Genomic DNA, 16,372 nt, shown 5'->3' with positions numbered 1-16,372 from the left:
ATTGCATTCTGAGAAGTTGCTGGATTCAGTCAAAATATTACTGCAGTTTTGTTCATAATTATGGGAACATAGATGAGAAACATTAATTTTCTTCTCACTTCTGTTTCAATGCGACATCATCCCGCCATTATATACTGTATCAATTAGAATAGCGAAGATTTATTGCAGATTCAGGCAATTTGTAAATTAATACATGACTAAAAATATTAAGACAAATTGAATGTACGTATCAATGATGCCATTAATTTCATCCACTGCAACAGCAGAAACATCAACTGCAATTACAGTGACCACCACTGGAGTACCAGGTTCGACATCAACTGCTGCGTCCACCAGTACAGCTGAATCAACAACTACAAGCAGCTCCACTACAACCCCTGCAGCTGAATCCACAACAACCGAAACAATACAAGGACCCACAACAACTGGTGAGAATCCTATTACCTTTGTGTCGTAATATATTAATATCTCAATTTGAGCAGTAGTTGGCCACAAAGTCAAGGAAGAAACAATAAATATTGTTATCACATTCCAGTAATTTTACTGAGATATTAGTTGATTTGCCAAATTCACATTCTCATTTTGATCTTTCCCAGTGAACTTTGTAAAGCACTTTACATCTCTCATTGTGAATAAATCAATTCAGTTTGTAAATCAAATCACATTTGTGTGTATGGTTTTCCTGGTACACCTATCTGAATCGCATGTTCTACTTTCACTGCACCAACAGCAACATCAACTACAAGTACAGAGACAACCACTGCACTGGCAACCTCTTCATCAACTCTTGCATCAACTACCCCACCTGGTGCAACAAGCACCGTGACCTCCACTCCAGCATCGACAAGCATCTCAACATCACTGCTCACGACAAGTGGTGAGTTTGCAATATACAATTATCGCCAGTTCCACCCGATTGATTGAAATCCAGTGTAGCAACTGAAGAAATTCAGGAAGTTTAAAAAAACATTTCTTCCACATCTACTTTTAGAACTATGACACAGCAGGTGTCAGGAGTAGAGGTTGTTGGTGGTGCATTTCACAAGCTTCAAGTTTTTATATATTTATCATCCTGCAAAATTTCATAAACCGTGGTTCTAAAATAATATACCAAATTATCAGATGGGTGAACATTTGCACCATTCGATTCCAAATGGCCTGATAGCCTGACCAAACCTATTATTTACTTTTCACAGTCACTCCAGAAACCTCGACACCCAGTGCGGAGACCACGACTGAGACAGTGACTACAACATCAACTCCTGCACCAACAAGTTCAACAGCACAAACAACTGCAAGCAGCTCCGCTTCAACATCAGCAGTGGAATCGACAACAGTTTCAACAACACAGGGCACTACTTCAACTGGTCAGTGGAAATAAAAAATTCCATATGTACATTAAATTTGGTTACATTCAATAGAAAACTGCATAATGAGAATTTGCTGGATTAAGTGAAAATATTGCTGCATTTTTGTTCATAATTATGAGAACGAAAGTGAGTTACAAAAGTTTTCTTCCCACTTCTGTTTCAATGAGACATCATCCCACCATTACATACTGAATCAATTAGAATAGTGAGGACTTATCGCAGATAAAGGCAATGTGTAAATTAATACATAACTAAAAATATTTTAAAAAATTGAATGTAAGTTTCAATTATGTCATTAATACCATTCACCACAACAGCAGAAACATCAACTGCAAGTACAGTGACCACTACTGGAGTACCGGGTTCTACGTCAACTGCTGTGTCCACCAGTACAGCAGAATCAACAACTACAAGCTCTGCAGCTGAATTCACGACAACCGAAACAACACAAGGACCTACAACTTCTGGTGAGAATCCTATTACCTTTGTGTTGTCAAATATTAATATCTCAATTTGAGCAGTACTTGGTCAAAAACTCAATGAAGAAACAATAAATGTTGTTCCCAGACTCTAGTAATTTTACTCAGACGTTAGTTGATTTGCCTGGTACGCATTCTCAGTTTGATCTTTCCCGATGAAGTTTGGAAAGCAGCTTTACATCTCATTGTGAATAAATCAATGCAGTTTGTAAATCAAAACACATTTCTGTGCATGGTTTTCCTTGTGCACATATCTGAATCGCATGTCTTCCTTTCACTGCACCAACAGAAACATCAACTGCAAGTACAGAAACAACCACGGCACTGGCAACCTCTTCATCAACTACCACGCCTGGTGCAACAAGCACCGAAAGTTCCACTCCAGCATCGACCAGCATCTCATCGTCACCGCTGACTACAAGTGGTGAGTTTGCCATAAACATTATCGCCAGTTCCACCGGATTGATGGATATCCAGTGTAGTATCTGATGGAATTCAGAAAGTTTAGCAAACAATTCTTCCGCTTCGACTTTTAGGTCTATGATCGGGCAGGTCTCAAGAATACGGGTTGTTCTTGGCGCATTTCATGAGATTCGGAGATGCCAGTGTTGGACTGGGGTGTATAAAGATAAATATCACACAACAACCTGGTATTGTGTGATTTTTAACTTCAATTTTAATATGTTTATCGTCCTGCAAAGTTTCACGAACTGTGGTAGTAAAAGAATCTAGCACACTATACAATGGGTGGACATCTGCACCATTCGATTCCAAGTGGCCTGATAGCCTGACTAAACCTGTTACTTACTTTTCACAGTCACTCCAGAAACCTCAACCACCAGTGCAGAGACCACGACTGAGACAGTGACTACTACATCAACTCCAGCACCAACAAGTTCAACAGCACAAACAACTGCTTCAACATCAGCAGTGGAATCGACAACAGCTTCAACAACACTGGGCACCACTTCAACTGGTCAGTGGAAATAAAAAATTCCATATGTACATTAAATTTGGTTGCATTCAATACAGAACTGCATAAAGGGAAGGTGCTGGTTTCAGTCAAATTATTACTGCACTTTTGTTCATAATTATGAGAATGAAAGTGAGTTACATAAATTTTGACCCCGCATCTGTTTCAATGGGACATCATCCCAGTATTAGATACCGGATCAATTAGAATAACAAGGACTTATTGCAGATAAAGGCAATGTGTAAATTAACACATCTTTAAATATATTAAGACAATTTGAATGTAAGTTTCAATGATGCCATTAATTCTATTCACTGCAACAGCAGAAACATCAACTGCAAGTACAGTGACCACTACTGGAGTACCGGGTTCTACGTCAACTGCTGCATCCACCAGTACAGCTGAATCAACAACTACAAGCAGTTCCACTACAACCCCTGCAGCTGAATCCACAACAACCGAAACAACACAAGCACCCACAACAACTGGTGAGAATCCTATTACCTTTGTGTTATAATATATTAAGACCACAATTTGAGCAGTACTTGGTCAAAAACACAATGAAGAAACAATAAATGGTGTTCCCTGATTTTAGTAATTTTACTGAGATGTTAGTTGATTTTCCAGGTTCACATTCTCATTTTGATCTTTCCCGATGAAGTTTGGAAAGCAGCTTTACATGTCATTGTGAATAAATCAATGTAGTTTGTACATCCAAACACATTTCTATGTATGGTTTTCCTTGTACACCTATCTGAATCGCATGTCTCACTTTCTCTGCACCAACAGAAACATCAACTGCAAGTACAGAGACAACCACTGCACTGGCAACCTCTTCAGCAACTCTTACATCAACTACCACACCTGGTTTAACAAGCACCACGAGTTCCACTCCAGCATCGACAAGCATCACAACATCACCGCTCACTACAAGTGGTGAGTTTGCAATAATCAATTATTGCCAGTTCCACCTGATTGATTGAAATCCAGTGTAGCAACTGAAGGAATTCAGGAAGTTTAAAAAAACTAATCTTCCACATCTACTTTTAGCTCTATGACACAGCAGGTGTCAAGAGTAGAGGTTGTTGCTGGTGCATTTCACAAGATTCAATTTTTATATATTTATCATCCTTAAAAAATTTCATTAACTGTGGTACTAAAATAATACACCAAATTATCAGATGGGTGAACATTTGCCCATTCAATTCCAAGTGGCTTGATAGCCTGATCAAACCTATTATTTACTTTTCACAGTCACTCCAGAAACCTCGACTACCAATGCAGAGACCACGACTGAGACAGTGACTACTTCATCAACTCCTGCACCAACAAGTTCAACAGCACAAACATCTGCTTCAACATCAGCATTGGAACCGACAACAGCTTCAACAATACAGGGCTCTACTTCAACTGGTCAGTGGAAATAAAAAATTCCATGTGTACATTAAATTTGGTTGCATTCAACACAAAATTGCATTCTGAGAAGTTGCTGGAATCAGTCAAAATATTACTGCAGTTTTGTTCATAATTATGAGAACATAGATGAGAAACATTAATTTTCTTTCCACTTCTGTTTCAATGTGACATCATCCCACCATTATACACTGGATCAATTCGAATAGCTAAGACTTATTGCAGATTCAGGCAATGTGTAAATTGATACATGACTGAAAATACTAAGACAAATTCAATGTACTTGTCAATGATGCTATTAATTTCATCCACTGCAACAGCAGAAACATCAACTGCAAGTACAGAGACCGCCACTGGAGTACCAGGTTCGACATCAACTGCTGCGTCCACCAGTACAGCTGAATCAACAACTACAAGCAGCTCCACTACAACTCCTGCGGCTGAATCCACAACAACCGAAACAACACAAGGACCTGAAACAACTGGTGAGAATCCTATTACCTTTGTGTTGCAATATATTAATATCTCAATTTGAGCAGTACTTGGTCCATAAAGTCAAGGAAGAAACAACAAATATTGTTCTCACGTTCCAGTAATTTTACTGAGATGATAGTTGGTTTGCCAGATTCACATTCTCATTTTGGTCTTTCCCAATGAACTTTGGAAAGCAGCTTTACATCTCTCATTGTGAATAAATCAATTCAGTTTGTAAATCAAAACACATTTGTGTGTATGGTTTTCCTTGTACACCTATCTGAATCGCATGTTCTACTTTCACTGCACCAACAGCAACATCAACTACAAGTACAGAGACAACCACTGCACTGGCAACCTCTTCATCAACTCTTGCATCAACTACCCCACCTGGTGCAACAAGCACCGTGACCTCCACTCCAGCATCGACAAGCATCTCAACATCACTGCTCACGACAAGTGGTGAGTTTGCAATATACAATTATCGCCAGTTCCACCCGATTGATTGAAATCCAGTGTAGCAACTGAAGAAATTCAGGAAGTTTAAAAAAACATTTCTTCCACATCTACTTTTAGTTCTATGACACAGCAGGTGTCAGGAGTAGAGGTTGTTGGTGGTGCATTTCACAAGCTTCAATTTTTATATATTTATCGTGCTGCAAAATTTCATAAACCGTGGTTCTAAAATAATATACCAAATTATCAGATGGGTGAACATTTGCACCATTCGATTCCAAATGGCCTGATAGCCTGACCAAACCTATTATTTACTTTTCACAGTCACTCCAGGAACCTCGACTCCCAGTGCAGAGACCACGACTGAGACAGTGACTACAACATCAACTCCTGCACCAACAAGTTTAACAGCACAAACAACTGCAAGCAGCTCCGCTTCAACATCAGCAGTGGAATCGACAACAGCTTCAACAACACAGGGCACTACTTCAACTGGTCAGTGGAAATAAAAAATTCCATATGTACATTAACTTTGGTTACATTCAATAGAAAACTGCATAATGAGAATTTGCTGGATTAAGTCAAAATATTCCTGCATTTTTGTTCATACTTATGAGAACGAAAGTGAGTTACATAAGTTTTCTTCCCACTTCGGTTTAAATGAGACATCATCCCACCATTACATACTGAATCAATTAGAATAGTGAGGACTTATCGAATATAAAGGCAATGTGTAAATTAATACATAACTAAAAATATTTTTAAAAATTGAATGTAAGTTTCAATTATGTCATTAATTCCATTCACCACAACAGCAGAAACATCAACTGCAAGTACAGTGACCACTACTGGAGTACCGGGTTCTACGTCAACTGCTGTGTCCACCAGTACAGCAGAATCAACAACTACAAGCTCTGCAGCTGAATTCACGACAACCGAAACAACACAAGGACCTACAACTTCTGGTGAGAATCCTATTACCTTTGTATTGTCAAATATTAATATCTCAATTTGAGCAGTACTTGGTCAAAAACTCAATGAAGAAACAATAAATGTTGTTCCCAGACTCTAGTAATTTTACTCAGACGTTAGTTGATTTGCCTGGTACGCATTCTCAGTTTGATCTTTCCCGATGAAGTTTGGAAAGCAGCTTTACATCTCATTGTGAATAAATCAATGCAGTTTGTAAATCAAAACACATTTCTGTGCATGGTTTTCCTTGTGCACATATCTGAATCGCATGTCTTCCTTTCACTGCACCAACAGAAACATCAACTGCAAGTACAGAAACAACCACGGCACTGGCAACCTCTTCATCAACTACCACGCCTGGTGCAACAAGCACCGCAAGTTCCACTCCAGCATCGACCAGCATCTCATCGTCACCGCTGACTACAAGTGGTGAGTTTGCCATAAACATTATCGCCAGTTCCACTGGATTGATGGATATCCAGTGTAGTATCTGATGGAATTCAGAAAGTTTAGCAAACAATTCTTCCGCTTCGACTTTTAGGTCTATGATTGGGCAGGTCTCAAGAGTACAGGTTGTTCTTGGCACATTTCACGAGATTCAATTTTAATGATTCGGAGATGTCGGTGTAGGACTGGGGTGTACAAAGTTAAAAATCACACAACAACATGGTGTTGTGTGATTTTTAACATCAATTTACATATGTTTATCGTCCTGCAAAGTTTCACAAACTGTGGTAGTAAAAGAATATAGCACACTATACAATGGGTGAACATTTGCACCATTCGATTCCAAATGGCCTGATAGCCTGACCAAACCTATTATTTACTTTTCACAGTCACTCCAGAAACCTCGACACCCAGTGCAGAGACCACGACTGCGACAGTGACTACTACATCAACTCCAGCACCAACAAGTTCAACAGCACAAACAACTGCTTCAACATCAGCAGTGGAATCGACAACAGCTTCAACAACACAGGGCACCACTTCAACTGGTCAGTGGAAATAAAAAATTTCATATGTACATTAAATTTGGTTGCATTCAACACAAAATTGCATTCTGAGAAGTTGCTGGATTCAGTCAAAATATTACTGCAGTTTTGTTCATAATTATGGGAACATAGATGAGAAACATTAATTTTCTTCTCACTTCTGTTTCAATGCGACATCATCCCGCCATTATATACTGTATCAATTAGAATAGCGAAGATTTATTGCAAATTCAGGCAATTTGTAAATTAATACATGACTAAAAATATTAAGACAAATTGAATGTACATATCAATGATGCCATTAATTTCATCCACTGCAACAGCAGAAACATCAACTGCAATTACAGTGACCACCACTGGAGTACCAGGTTCGACATCAACTGCTGCGTCCACCAGTACAGCTGAATCAACAACTACAAGCAGCTCCACTACAACCCCTGCAGCTGAATCCACAACAACCGAAACAATACAAGGACCCACAACAACTGGTGAGAATCCTATTACCTTTGTGTCGTAATATATTAATATCTCAATTTGAGCAGTACTTGGCCACAAAGTCAAGGAAGAAACAACAAATATTGTGATCACATTCCAGTAATTTTACTGAGATATTAGTTGATTTGCCAAATTCACATTCTCATTTTGATCTTTCCCAGTAAACTTTGTAAATCACTTTACATCTCTCATTGTGAATAAATCAATTCAGTTTGTAAATCAAATCACATTTGTGTGTATGGTTTTCCTGGTACACCTATCTGAATCGCATGTTCTACTTTCACTGCACCAACAGCAACATCAACTACAAGTACAGAGACAACCACTGCACTGGCAACCTCTTCATCAACTCTTGCATCAACTACCCCACCTAGTGCAACAAGCACCGTGACCTCCACTCCAGCATCGACAAGCATCTCAACATCACTGCTCACGACAAGTGGTGAGTTTGCAATATACAATTATCGCCAGTTCCACCCGATTGATTGAAATCCAGTGTAGCAAGTGAAGAAATTCAGGAAGTTTAAAAAAACATTTCTTCCACATCTACTTTTAGAGCTATGACACAGCAGGTGTCAGGAGTAGAGGTTGTTGGTGGTGCATTTCACAAGCTTCAAGTTTTTATATATTTATCGTCCTGCAAAATTTCATAAACCGTGGTTCTAAAATAATATACCAAATTATCAGATGGGTGAACATTTGCACCATTCGATTCCAAATGGCCTGATAGCCTGACCAAACCTATTATTTACTTTTCACAGTCACTCCAGAAACCTCGACACCCAGTGCAGAGACCACGACTGAGACAGTGACTACAACATCAACTCCTGCACCAACAAGTTCAACAGCACAAACAACTGCAAGCAGCTCCGCTTCAACATCAGCAGTGGAATCGACAACAGTTTCAACAACACAGGGCACTACTTCAACTGGTCAGTGGAAATAAAAAATTCCATATGTACATTAAATTTGGTTACATTCAATAGAAAACTGCATAATGAGAATTTGCTGGATTGAGTGAAAATATTACTGCATTTTTGTTCATAATTATGAGAACGAAAGTGAGTTACATAAGTTTTCTTCCCACTTCTGTTTCAATGAGACATCATCCCACCATTACATACTGAATCAATTAGAATAGTGAGGACTTATCGCAGATAAAGGCAATGTGTAAATTAATACATAACTAAAAATATTTTTAAAAATTGAATGTAAGTTTCAATTATGTCATTAATTCCATTCACCACAACAGCAGAAACATCAACTGCAAGTACAGTGACCACTACTGGAGTACCGGGTTCTACGTCAACTGCTGTGTCCACCAGTACAGCAGAATCAACAACTACAAGCTCTGCAGCTGAATTCACGACAACCGAAACAACACAAGGACCTACAACTTCTGGTGAGAATCCTATTACCTTTGTGTTGTCAAATATTAATATCTCAATTTGAGCAGTACTTGGTCAAAAACTCAATGAAGAAACAATAAATGTTGTTCCCAGACTCTAGTAATTTTACTCAGACGTTAGTTGATTTGCCTGGTACGCATTCTCAGTTTGATCTTTCCCGATGAAGTTTGGAAAGCAGCTTTACATCTCATTGTGAATAAATCAATGCAGTTTGTAAATCAAAACACATTTCTGTGCATGGTTTTCCTTGTGCACATATCTGAATCGCATGTCTTCCTTTCACTGCACCAACAGAAACATCAACTGCAAGTACAGAAACAACCACGGCACTGGCAACCTCTTCATCAACTACCACGCCTGGTGCAACAAGCACCGAAAGTTCCACTCCAGCATCGACCAGCATCTCATCGTCACCGCTGACTACAAGTGGTGAGTTTGCCATAAACATTATCACCAGTTCCACCGGATTGATGGATATCCAGTGAAGTATCTGATGGAATTCAGAAAGTTTAGCAAACAATTCTTCCGCTTCGACTTTTAGGTCTATGATTGGGCAGGTCTCAAGAGTACAGGTTGTTCTTGGCACATTTCACGAGATTCAATTTTAATGATTCGGAGATGTCGGAGTAGGACTGGGGTGTACAAAGTTAAAAATCACACAACAACATGGTGTTGTGTGATTTTTAACTTCAATTTTCATATGTTTTATCGTCCTGCAAAGTTTCACAAACTGTGGTAGTAAAAGAATATAGCACACTATACAATGGGTGAACATTTGCACCATTCGATTCCAAATGGCCTGATAGCCTGACCAAACCTATTATTTACTTTTCACAGTCACTCCAGAAACCTCGACACCCAGTGCAGAGACCACGACTGCGACAGTGACTACTACATCAACTCCAGCACCAACAAGTTCAACAGCACAAACAACTGCTTCAACATCAGCAGTGGAATCGACAACAGCTTCAACAACACAGGGCACCACTTCAACTGGTCAGTGGAATTAAAAAATTTCATATGTACATTAAATTTGGTTGCATTCAACACAAAATTGCATTCTGAGAAGTTGCTGGATTCAGTCAAAATATTACTGCAGTTTTGTTCATAATTATGGGAACATAGATGAGAAACATTAATTTTCTTCTCACTTCTGTTTCAATGCGACATCATCCCGCCATTATATACTGTATCAATTAGAATAGCGAAGATTTATTGCAGATTCAGGCAATTTGTAAATTAATACATGACTAAAAATATTAAGACAAATTGAATGTACGTATCAATGATGCCATTAATTTCATCCACTGCAACAGCAGAAACATCAACTGCAATTACAGTGACCACCACTGGAGTACCAGGTTCGACATCAACTGCTGCGTCCACCAGTACAGCTGAATCAACAACTACAAGCAGCTCCACTACAACCCCTGCAGCTGAATCCACAACAACCGAAACAATACAAGGACCCACAACAACTGGTGAGAATCCTATTACCTTTGTGTCGTAATATATTAATATCTCAATTTGAGCAGTAGTTGGCCACAAAGTCAAGGAAGAAACAACAAATATTGTTATCACATTCCAGTAATTTTACTGAGATGTTAGTTGATTTGCCAAATTCACATTCTCATTTTGATCTTTCCCAGTGAACTTTCTAAAGCACTTTACATCTCTCATTGTGAATAAATCAATTCAGTTTGTAAATCAAATCACATTTGTGTGTATGGTTTTCCTGGTACACCTATCTGAATCGCATGTTCTACTTTCACTGCACCAACAGCAACATCAACTACAAGTACAGAGACAACCACTGCACTGGCAACCTCTTCATCAACTCTTGCATCAAGTACCCCACCTGGTGCAACAAGCACCGTGACCTCCACTCCAGCATCGACAAGCATCTCAACATCACTGCTCACGACAAGTGGTGAGTTTGCAATATACAATTATCGCCAGTTCCACCCGATTGATTGAAATCCAGTGTAGCAACTGAAGAAATTCAGGAAGTTTAAAAAAACATTTCTTCCACATCTACTTTTAGAGCTATGACACAGCAGGTGTCAGGTGTAGAGGTTGTTGGTGGTGCATTTCACAAGCTTCAAGTTTTTATATATTTATCGTCCTGCAAAATTTCATAAACCGTGGTTCTAAAATAATATTCCAAATTATCAGATGGGTGAACATTTGCACCATTCGATTCAAAATGGCCTGATAGCCTGACCAAACCTATTATTTACTTTTCACAGTCACTCCAGAAACCTCGACACCCAGTGCAGAGACCACGACTGAGACAGTGACTACAACATCAACTCCTGCACCAACAAGTTCAACAGCACAAACAACTGCAAGCAGCTCCGCTTCAACATCAGCAGTGGAATCGACAACAGTTTCAACAACACAGGGCACTACTTCAACTGGTCAGTGGAAATAAAAAATTACATATGTACATTAAATTTCGTTACATTCAATAGAAAACTGCATAATGAGAATTTACTGGATTAAGTGAAAATATTACTGCATTTTTGTTCATAATTATGAGAACGAAAGTGAGTTACATAAGTTTTCTTCCCACTTCTGTTTCAATGAGACATCATCCCACCATTACATACTGAATCAATTAGAATAGTGAGGACTTATCGCAGATAAAGGCAATGTGTAAATTAATACATAACTAAAAATATTTAAAAAAATTGAATGTAAGTTTCAATTATGTCATTAATTCCATTCACTACAACAGCAGAAACATCAACTGCAAGTACAGTGACCACTACTGGAGTACCGGGTTCTACGTCAACTGCTGTGTCCACCAGTACAGCAGAATCAACAACTACAAGCTCTGCAGCTGAATTCACGACAACCGAAACAACACAAGGACCTACAACTTCTGGTGAGAATCCTATTACCTTTGTGTTGTCAAATATTAATATCTCAATTTGAGCAGTACTTGGTCAAAAACTCAATGAAGAAACAATAAATGTTGTTCCCAGACTCTAGTAATTTTACTCAGACGTTAGTTGATTTGCCTGGTACACATTCTCAGTTTGATCTTTCCCGATGACGTTTGGAAAGCAGCTTTACATCTCATTGTGAATAAATCAATGCAGTTTGTAAATCAAAACACATTTCTGTGCATGGTTTTCCTTGTGCACATATCTGAATCGCATGTCTTCCTTTCACTGCACCAACAGAAACATCAACTGCAAGTACAGAAACAGCCACGGCACTGGCAACCTCTTCATCAACTACCACGCCTGGTGCAACAAGCACCGCAAGTTCCACTCCAGCATCGACCAGCATCTCATCGTCACCGCTGACTACAAGTGGTGAGTTTGCCATAAACATTATCGCCAGTTCCACCTGATTGATGGAATCCAGTGTAGTATCTGATGGAATTCAGAAAGTTTAGCAAACAATTCTTCCGCTTCGACTTTTAGGTCTATGATCGGGCAGGTCTCAAGAGTACGGGTTGTTCTTGGCGCATTTCATGAGATTCGGAGATGCCAGTGTTGGACTGGGGTGTACAAAGATAAAAATCACACAACAACCTGGTATTGTGTGATTTTTAACTTCAATTTTAATATGTTTGTCGTCCTGCAAAGTTTCACGAACTGTGGTAGTAAAAGAATCTAGCACACTATACAATGGGTGAACATTTGCACCATTCGATTCCAAGTGGCCTGATAGCCTGACTAAACCTGTTACTTACTTTTCACAGTCACTCCAGAAACCTCAACCACCAGTGCAGAGACCACGACTGAGACAGTGACTACTACATCAACTCCAGCACCAACAAGTTCAACAGCACAAACAACTGCTTCAACATCAGCAGTGGAATCGACAACAGCTTCAACAACACTGGGCACCACTTCAACTGGTCAGTGGAAATAAAAAATTCCATATGTACATTAAATTTGGTTGCATTCAATACAGAACTGCATAAAGGGAAGGTGCTGGTTTCAGTCAAATTATTACTGCACTTTTGTTCATAATTATGAGAATGAAAGTGAGTTACATAAATTTTGACCCCGCATCTGTTTCAATGGGACATCATCCCAGTATTAGATACCGGATCAATTAGAATAACAAGGACTTATTGCAGATAAAGGCAATGTGTAAATTAACACATCTTTAAATATATTAAGACAATTTGAATGTAAGTTTCAATGATGCCATTAATTCTATTCACTGCAACAGCAGAAACATCAACTGCAAGTACAGTGACCACTACTGGAGTACCGGGTTCTACGTCAACTGCTGCATCCACCAGTACAGCTGAATCAACAACTACAAGCAGTTCCACTACAACCCCTGCAGCTGAATCCACAACAACCGAAACAACACAAGCACCCACAACAACTGGTGAGAATCCTATTACCTTTGTGTTATAATATATTAAGACCACAATTTGAGCAGTACTTGGTCAAAAACACAATGAAGAAACAATAAATGGTGTTCCCTGATTTTAGTAATTTTACTGAGATGTTAGTTGATTTTCCAGGTTCACATTCTCATTTTGATCTTTCCCGATGAAGTTTGGAAAGCAGCTTTACATGTCATTGTGAATAAATCAATGTAGTTTGTACATCCAAACACATTTCTATGTATGGTTTTCCTTGTACACCTATCTGAATCGCATGTCTCACTTTCTCTGCACCAACAGAAACATCAACTGCAAGTACAGAGACAACCACTGCACTGGCAACCTCTTCAGCAACTCTTACATCAACTACCACACCTGGTTTAACAAGCACCACGAGTTCCACTCCAGCATCGACAAGCATCACAACATCACCGCTCACTACAAGTGGTGAGTTTGCAATAATCAATTATTGCCAGTTCCACCTGATTGATTGAAATCCAGTGTAGCAACTGAAGGAATTCAGGAAGTTTAAAAAAACTAATCTTCCACATCTACTTTTAGCTCTATGACACAGCAGGTGTCAAGAGTAGAGGTTGTTGCTGGTGCATTTCACAAGATTCAATTTTTATATATTTATCATCCTTAAAAAATTTCATTAACTGTGGTACTAAAATAATACACCAAATTATCAGATGGGTGAACATTTGCCCATTCAATTCCAAGTGGCCTGATAGCCTGATCAAACCTATTATTTACTTTTCACAGTCACTCCAGAAACCTCGACTACCAATGCAGAGACCACGACTGAGACAGTGACTACTTCATCAACTCCTGCACCAACAAGTTCAACAGCACAAACATCTGCTTCAACATCAGCATTGGAACCGACAACAGCTTCAACAATACAGGGCTCTACTTCAACTGGTCAGTGGAAATAAAAAATTCCATGTGTACATTAAATTTGGTTGCATTCAACACAAAATTGCATTCTGAGAAGTTGCTGGAATCAGTCAAAATATTACTGCAGTTTTGTTCATAATTATGAGAACATAGATGAGAAACATTAATTTTCTTTCCACTTCTGTTTCAATGTGACATCATCCCACCATTATACACTGGATCAATTCGAATAGCTAAGACTTATTGCAGATTCAGGCAATGTGTAAATTGATACATGACTGAAAATATTAAGACAAATTGAATGTACTTGTCAATGATGCCATTAATTTCATCCACTGCAACAGCAGAAACATCAACTGCAAGTACAGAGACCGCCACTGGAGTACCAGGTTCGACATCAACTGCTGCGTCCACCAGTACAGCTGAATCAACAACTACAAGCAGCTCCACTACAACTCCTGCGGCTGAATCCACAACAACCGAAACAACACAAGGACCTGAAACAACTGGTGAGAATCCTATTACCTTTGTGTTGCAATATATTAATATCTCAATTTGAGCAGTACTTGGTCCATAAAGTCAAGGAAGAAACAACAAATATTGTTCTCACGTTCCAGTAATTTTACTGAGATGATAGTTGGTTTGCCAGATTCACATTCTCATTTTGGTCTTTCCCAATGAACTTTGGAAAGCAGCTTTACATCTCTCATTGTGAATAAATCAATTCAGTTTGTAAATCAAAACACATTTGTGTGTATGGTTTTCCTTGTACACCTATCTGAATCGCATGTTCTACTTTCACTGCACCAACAGCAACATCAACTACAAGTACAGAGACAACCACTGCACTGGCAACCTCTTCATCAACTCTTGCATCAACTACCCCACCTGGTGCAACAAGCACCGTGACCTCCACTCCAGCATCGACAAGCATCTCAACATCACTGCTCACGACAAGTGGTGAGTTTGCAATATACAATTATCGCCAGTTCCACCCGATTGATTGAAATCCAGTGTAGCAACTGAAGAAATTCAGGAAGTTTAAAAAAACATTTCTTCCACATCTACTTTTAGTTCTATGACACAGCAGGTGTCAGGAGTAGAGGTTGTTGGTGGTGCATTTCACAAGCTTCAATTTTTATATATTTATCGTGCTGCAAAATTTCATAAACCGTGGTTCTAAAATAATATACCAAATTATCAGATGGGTGAACATTTGCACCATTCGATTCCAAATGGCCTGATAGCCTGACCAAACCTATTATTTACTTTTCACAGTCACTCCAGAAACCTCGACTCCCAGTGCAGAGACCACGACTGAGACAGTGACTACAACATCAACTCCTGCACCAACAAGTTTAACAGCACAAACAACTGCAAGCAGCTCCGCTTCAACATCAGCAGTGGAATCGACAACAGCTTCAACAACACAGGGCACTACTTCAACTGGTCAGTGGAAATAAAAAATTCCATATGTACATTAACTTTGGTTACATTCAATAGAAAACTGCATAATGAGAATTTGCTGGATTAAGTCAAAATATTCCTGCATTTTTGTTCATAATTTTGAGAACGAAAGTGAGTTACATAAGTTTTCTTCCCACTTCGGTTTCAATGAGACATCATCCCACCATTACATACTGAATCAATTAGAATAGTGAGGACTTATCGAATATAAAGGCAATGTGTAAATTAATACATAACTAAAAATATTTTTAAAAATTGAATGTAAGTTTCAATTATGTCATTAATTCCATTCACCACAACAGCAGAAACATCAACTGCAAGTACAGTGACCACTACTGGAGTACCGGGTTCTACGTCAACTGCTGTGTCCACCAGTACAGCAGAATCAACAACTACAAGCTCTGCAGCTGAATTCACGACAACCGAAACAACACAAGGACCTACAACTTCTGGTGAGAATCCTATTACCTTTGTGTTGTCAAATATTAATATCTCAATTTGAGCAGTACTTGGTCAAAAACTCAATGAAGAAACAATAAATGTTGTTCCCAGACTCTAGTAATTTTACTCAGACGTTAGTTGATTTGCCTGGTACACATTCTCAGTTTG

The 16,372-nt window shown here is 38.9% G+C and overlaps 1 protein-coding gene across 1 annotated transcript in view; it reads left to right on the top strand.

Moving 5' to 3' along the window:
* The window catches only part of LOC140494637 (uncharacterized), a 90,928-nt gene that overhangs the window by 24,166 nt on the left and 50,390 nt on the right, over nt 1–16,372 (top strand). The window contains exons 38-71 of the mRNA XM_072594035.1: nt 264–428; nt 731–877; nt 1,197–1,367; nt 1,688–1,837; nt 2,139–2,273; nt 2,667–2,825; nt 3,146–3,310; nt 3,612–3,758; nt 4,077–4,235; nt 4,556–4,720; nt 5,025–5,171; nt 5,490–5,660; nt 5,981–6,130; nt 6,432–6,566; nt 6,974–7,132; nt 7,453–7,617; nt 7,920–8,066; nt 8,386–8,556; nt 8,877–9,026; nt 9,328–9,462; nt 9,871–10,029; nt 10,350–10,514; nt 10,817–10,963; nt 11,283–11,453; nt 11,774–11,923; nt 12,225–12,359; nt 12,752–12,910; nt 13,231–13,395; nt 13,697–13,843; nt 14,162–14,320; nt 14,641–14,805; nt 15,110–15,256; nt 15,575–15,745; nt 16,066–16,215. Coding sequence (XP_072450136.1) covers nt 264–428; nt 731–877; nt 1,197–1,367; nt 1,688–1,837; nt 2,139–2,273; nt 2,667–2,825; nt 3,146–3,310; nt 3,612–3,758; nt 4,077–4,235; nt 4,556–4,720; nt 5,025–5,171; nt 5,490–5,660; nt 5,981–6,130; nt 6,432–6,566; nt 6,974–7,132; nt 7,453–7,617; nt 7,920–8,066; nt 8,386–8,556; nt 8,877–9,026; nt 9,328–9,462; nt 9,871–10,029; nt 10,350–10,514; nt 10,817–10,963; nt 11,283–11,453; nt 11,774–11,923; nt 12,225–12,359; nt 12,752–12,910; nt 13,231–13,395; nt 13,697–13,843; nt 14,162–14,320; nt 14,641–14,805; nt 15,110–15,256; nt 15,575–15,745; nt 16,066–16,215 — 5,283 coding nt within the window. The remainder of the gene's footprint in view (nt 1–263; nt 429–730; nt 878–1,196; nt 1,368–1,687; nt 1,838–2,138; nt 2,274–2,666; nt 2,826–3,145; nt 3,311–3,611; nt 3,759–4,076; nt 4,236–4,555; nt 4,721–5,024; nt 5,172–5,489; nt 5,661–5,980; nt 6,131–6,431; nt 6,567–6,973; nt 7,133–7,452; nt 7,618–7,919; nt 8,067–8,385; nt 8,557–8,876; nt 9,027–9,327; nt 9,463–9,870; nt 10,030–10,349; nt 10,515–10,816; nt 10,964–11,282; nt 11,454–11,773; nt 11,924–12,224; nt 12,360–12,751; nt 12,911–13,230; nt 13,396–13,696; nt 13,844–14,161; nt 14,321–14,640; nt 14,806–15,109; nt 15,257–15,574; nt 15,746–16,065; nt 16,216–16,372) is intronic.

The sequence above is a fragment of the Chiloscyllium punctatum genome, chromosome 24 (assembly GCF_047496795.1).
Source record: "Chiloscyllium punctatum isolate Juve2018m chromosome 24, sChiPun1.3, whole genome shotgun sequence".
Taxonomy (NCBI): domain Eukaryota; kingdom Metazoa; phylum Chordata; class Chondrichthyes; order Orectolobiformes; family Hemiscylliidae; genus Chiloscyllium; species Chiloscyllium punctatum.
The sequence above is the reverse complement of the archived record's forward strand: the minus strand, read 5'-3'. Positions and strand labels throughout refer to the sequence as shown.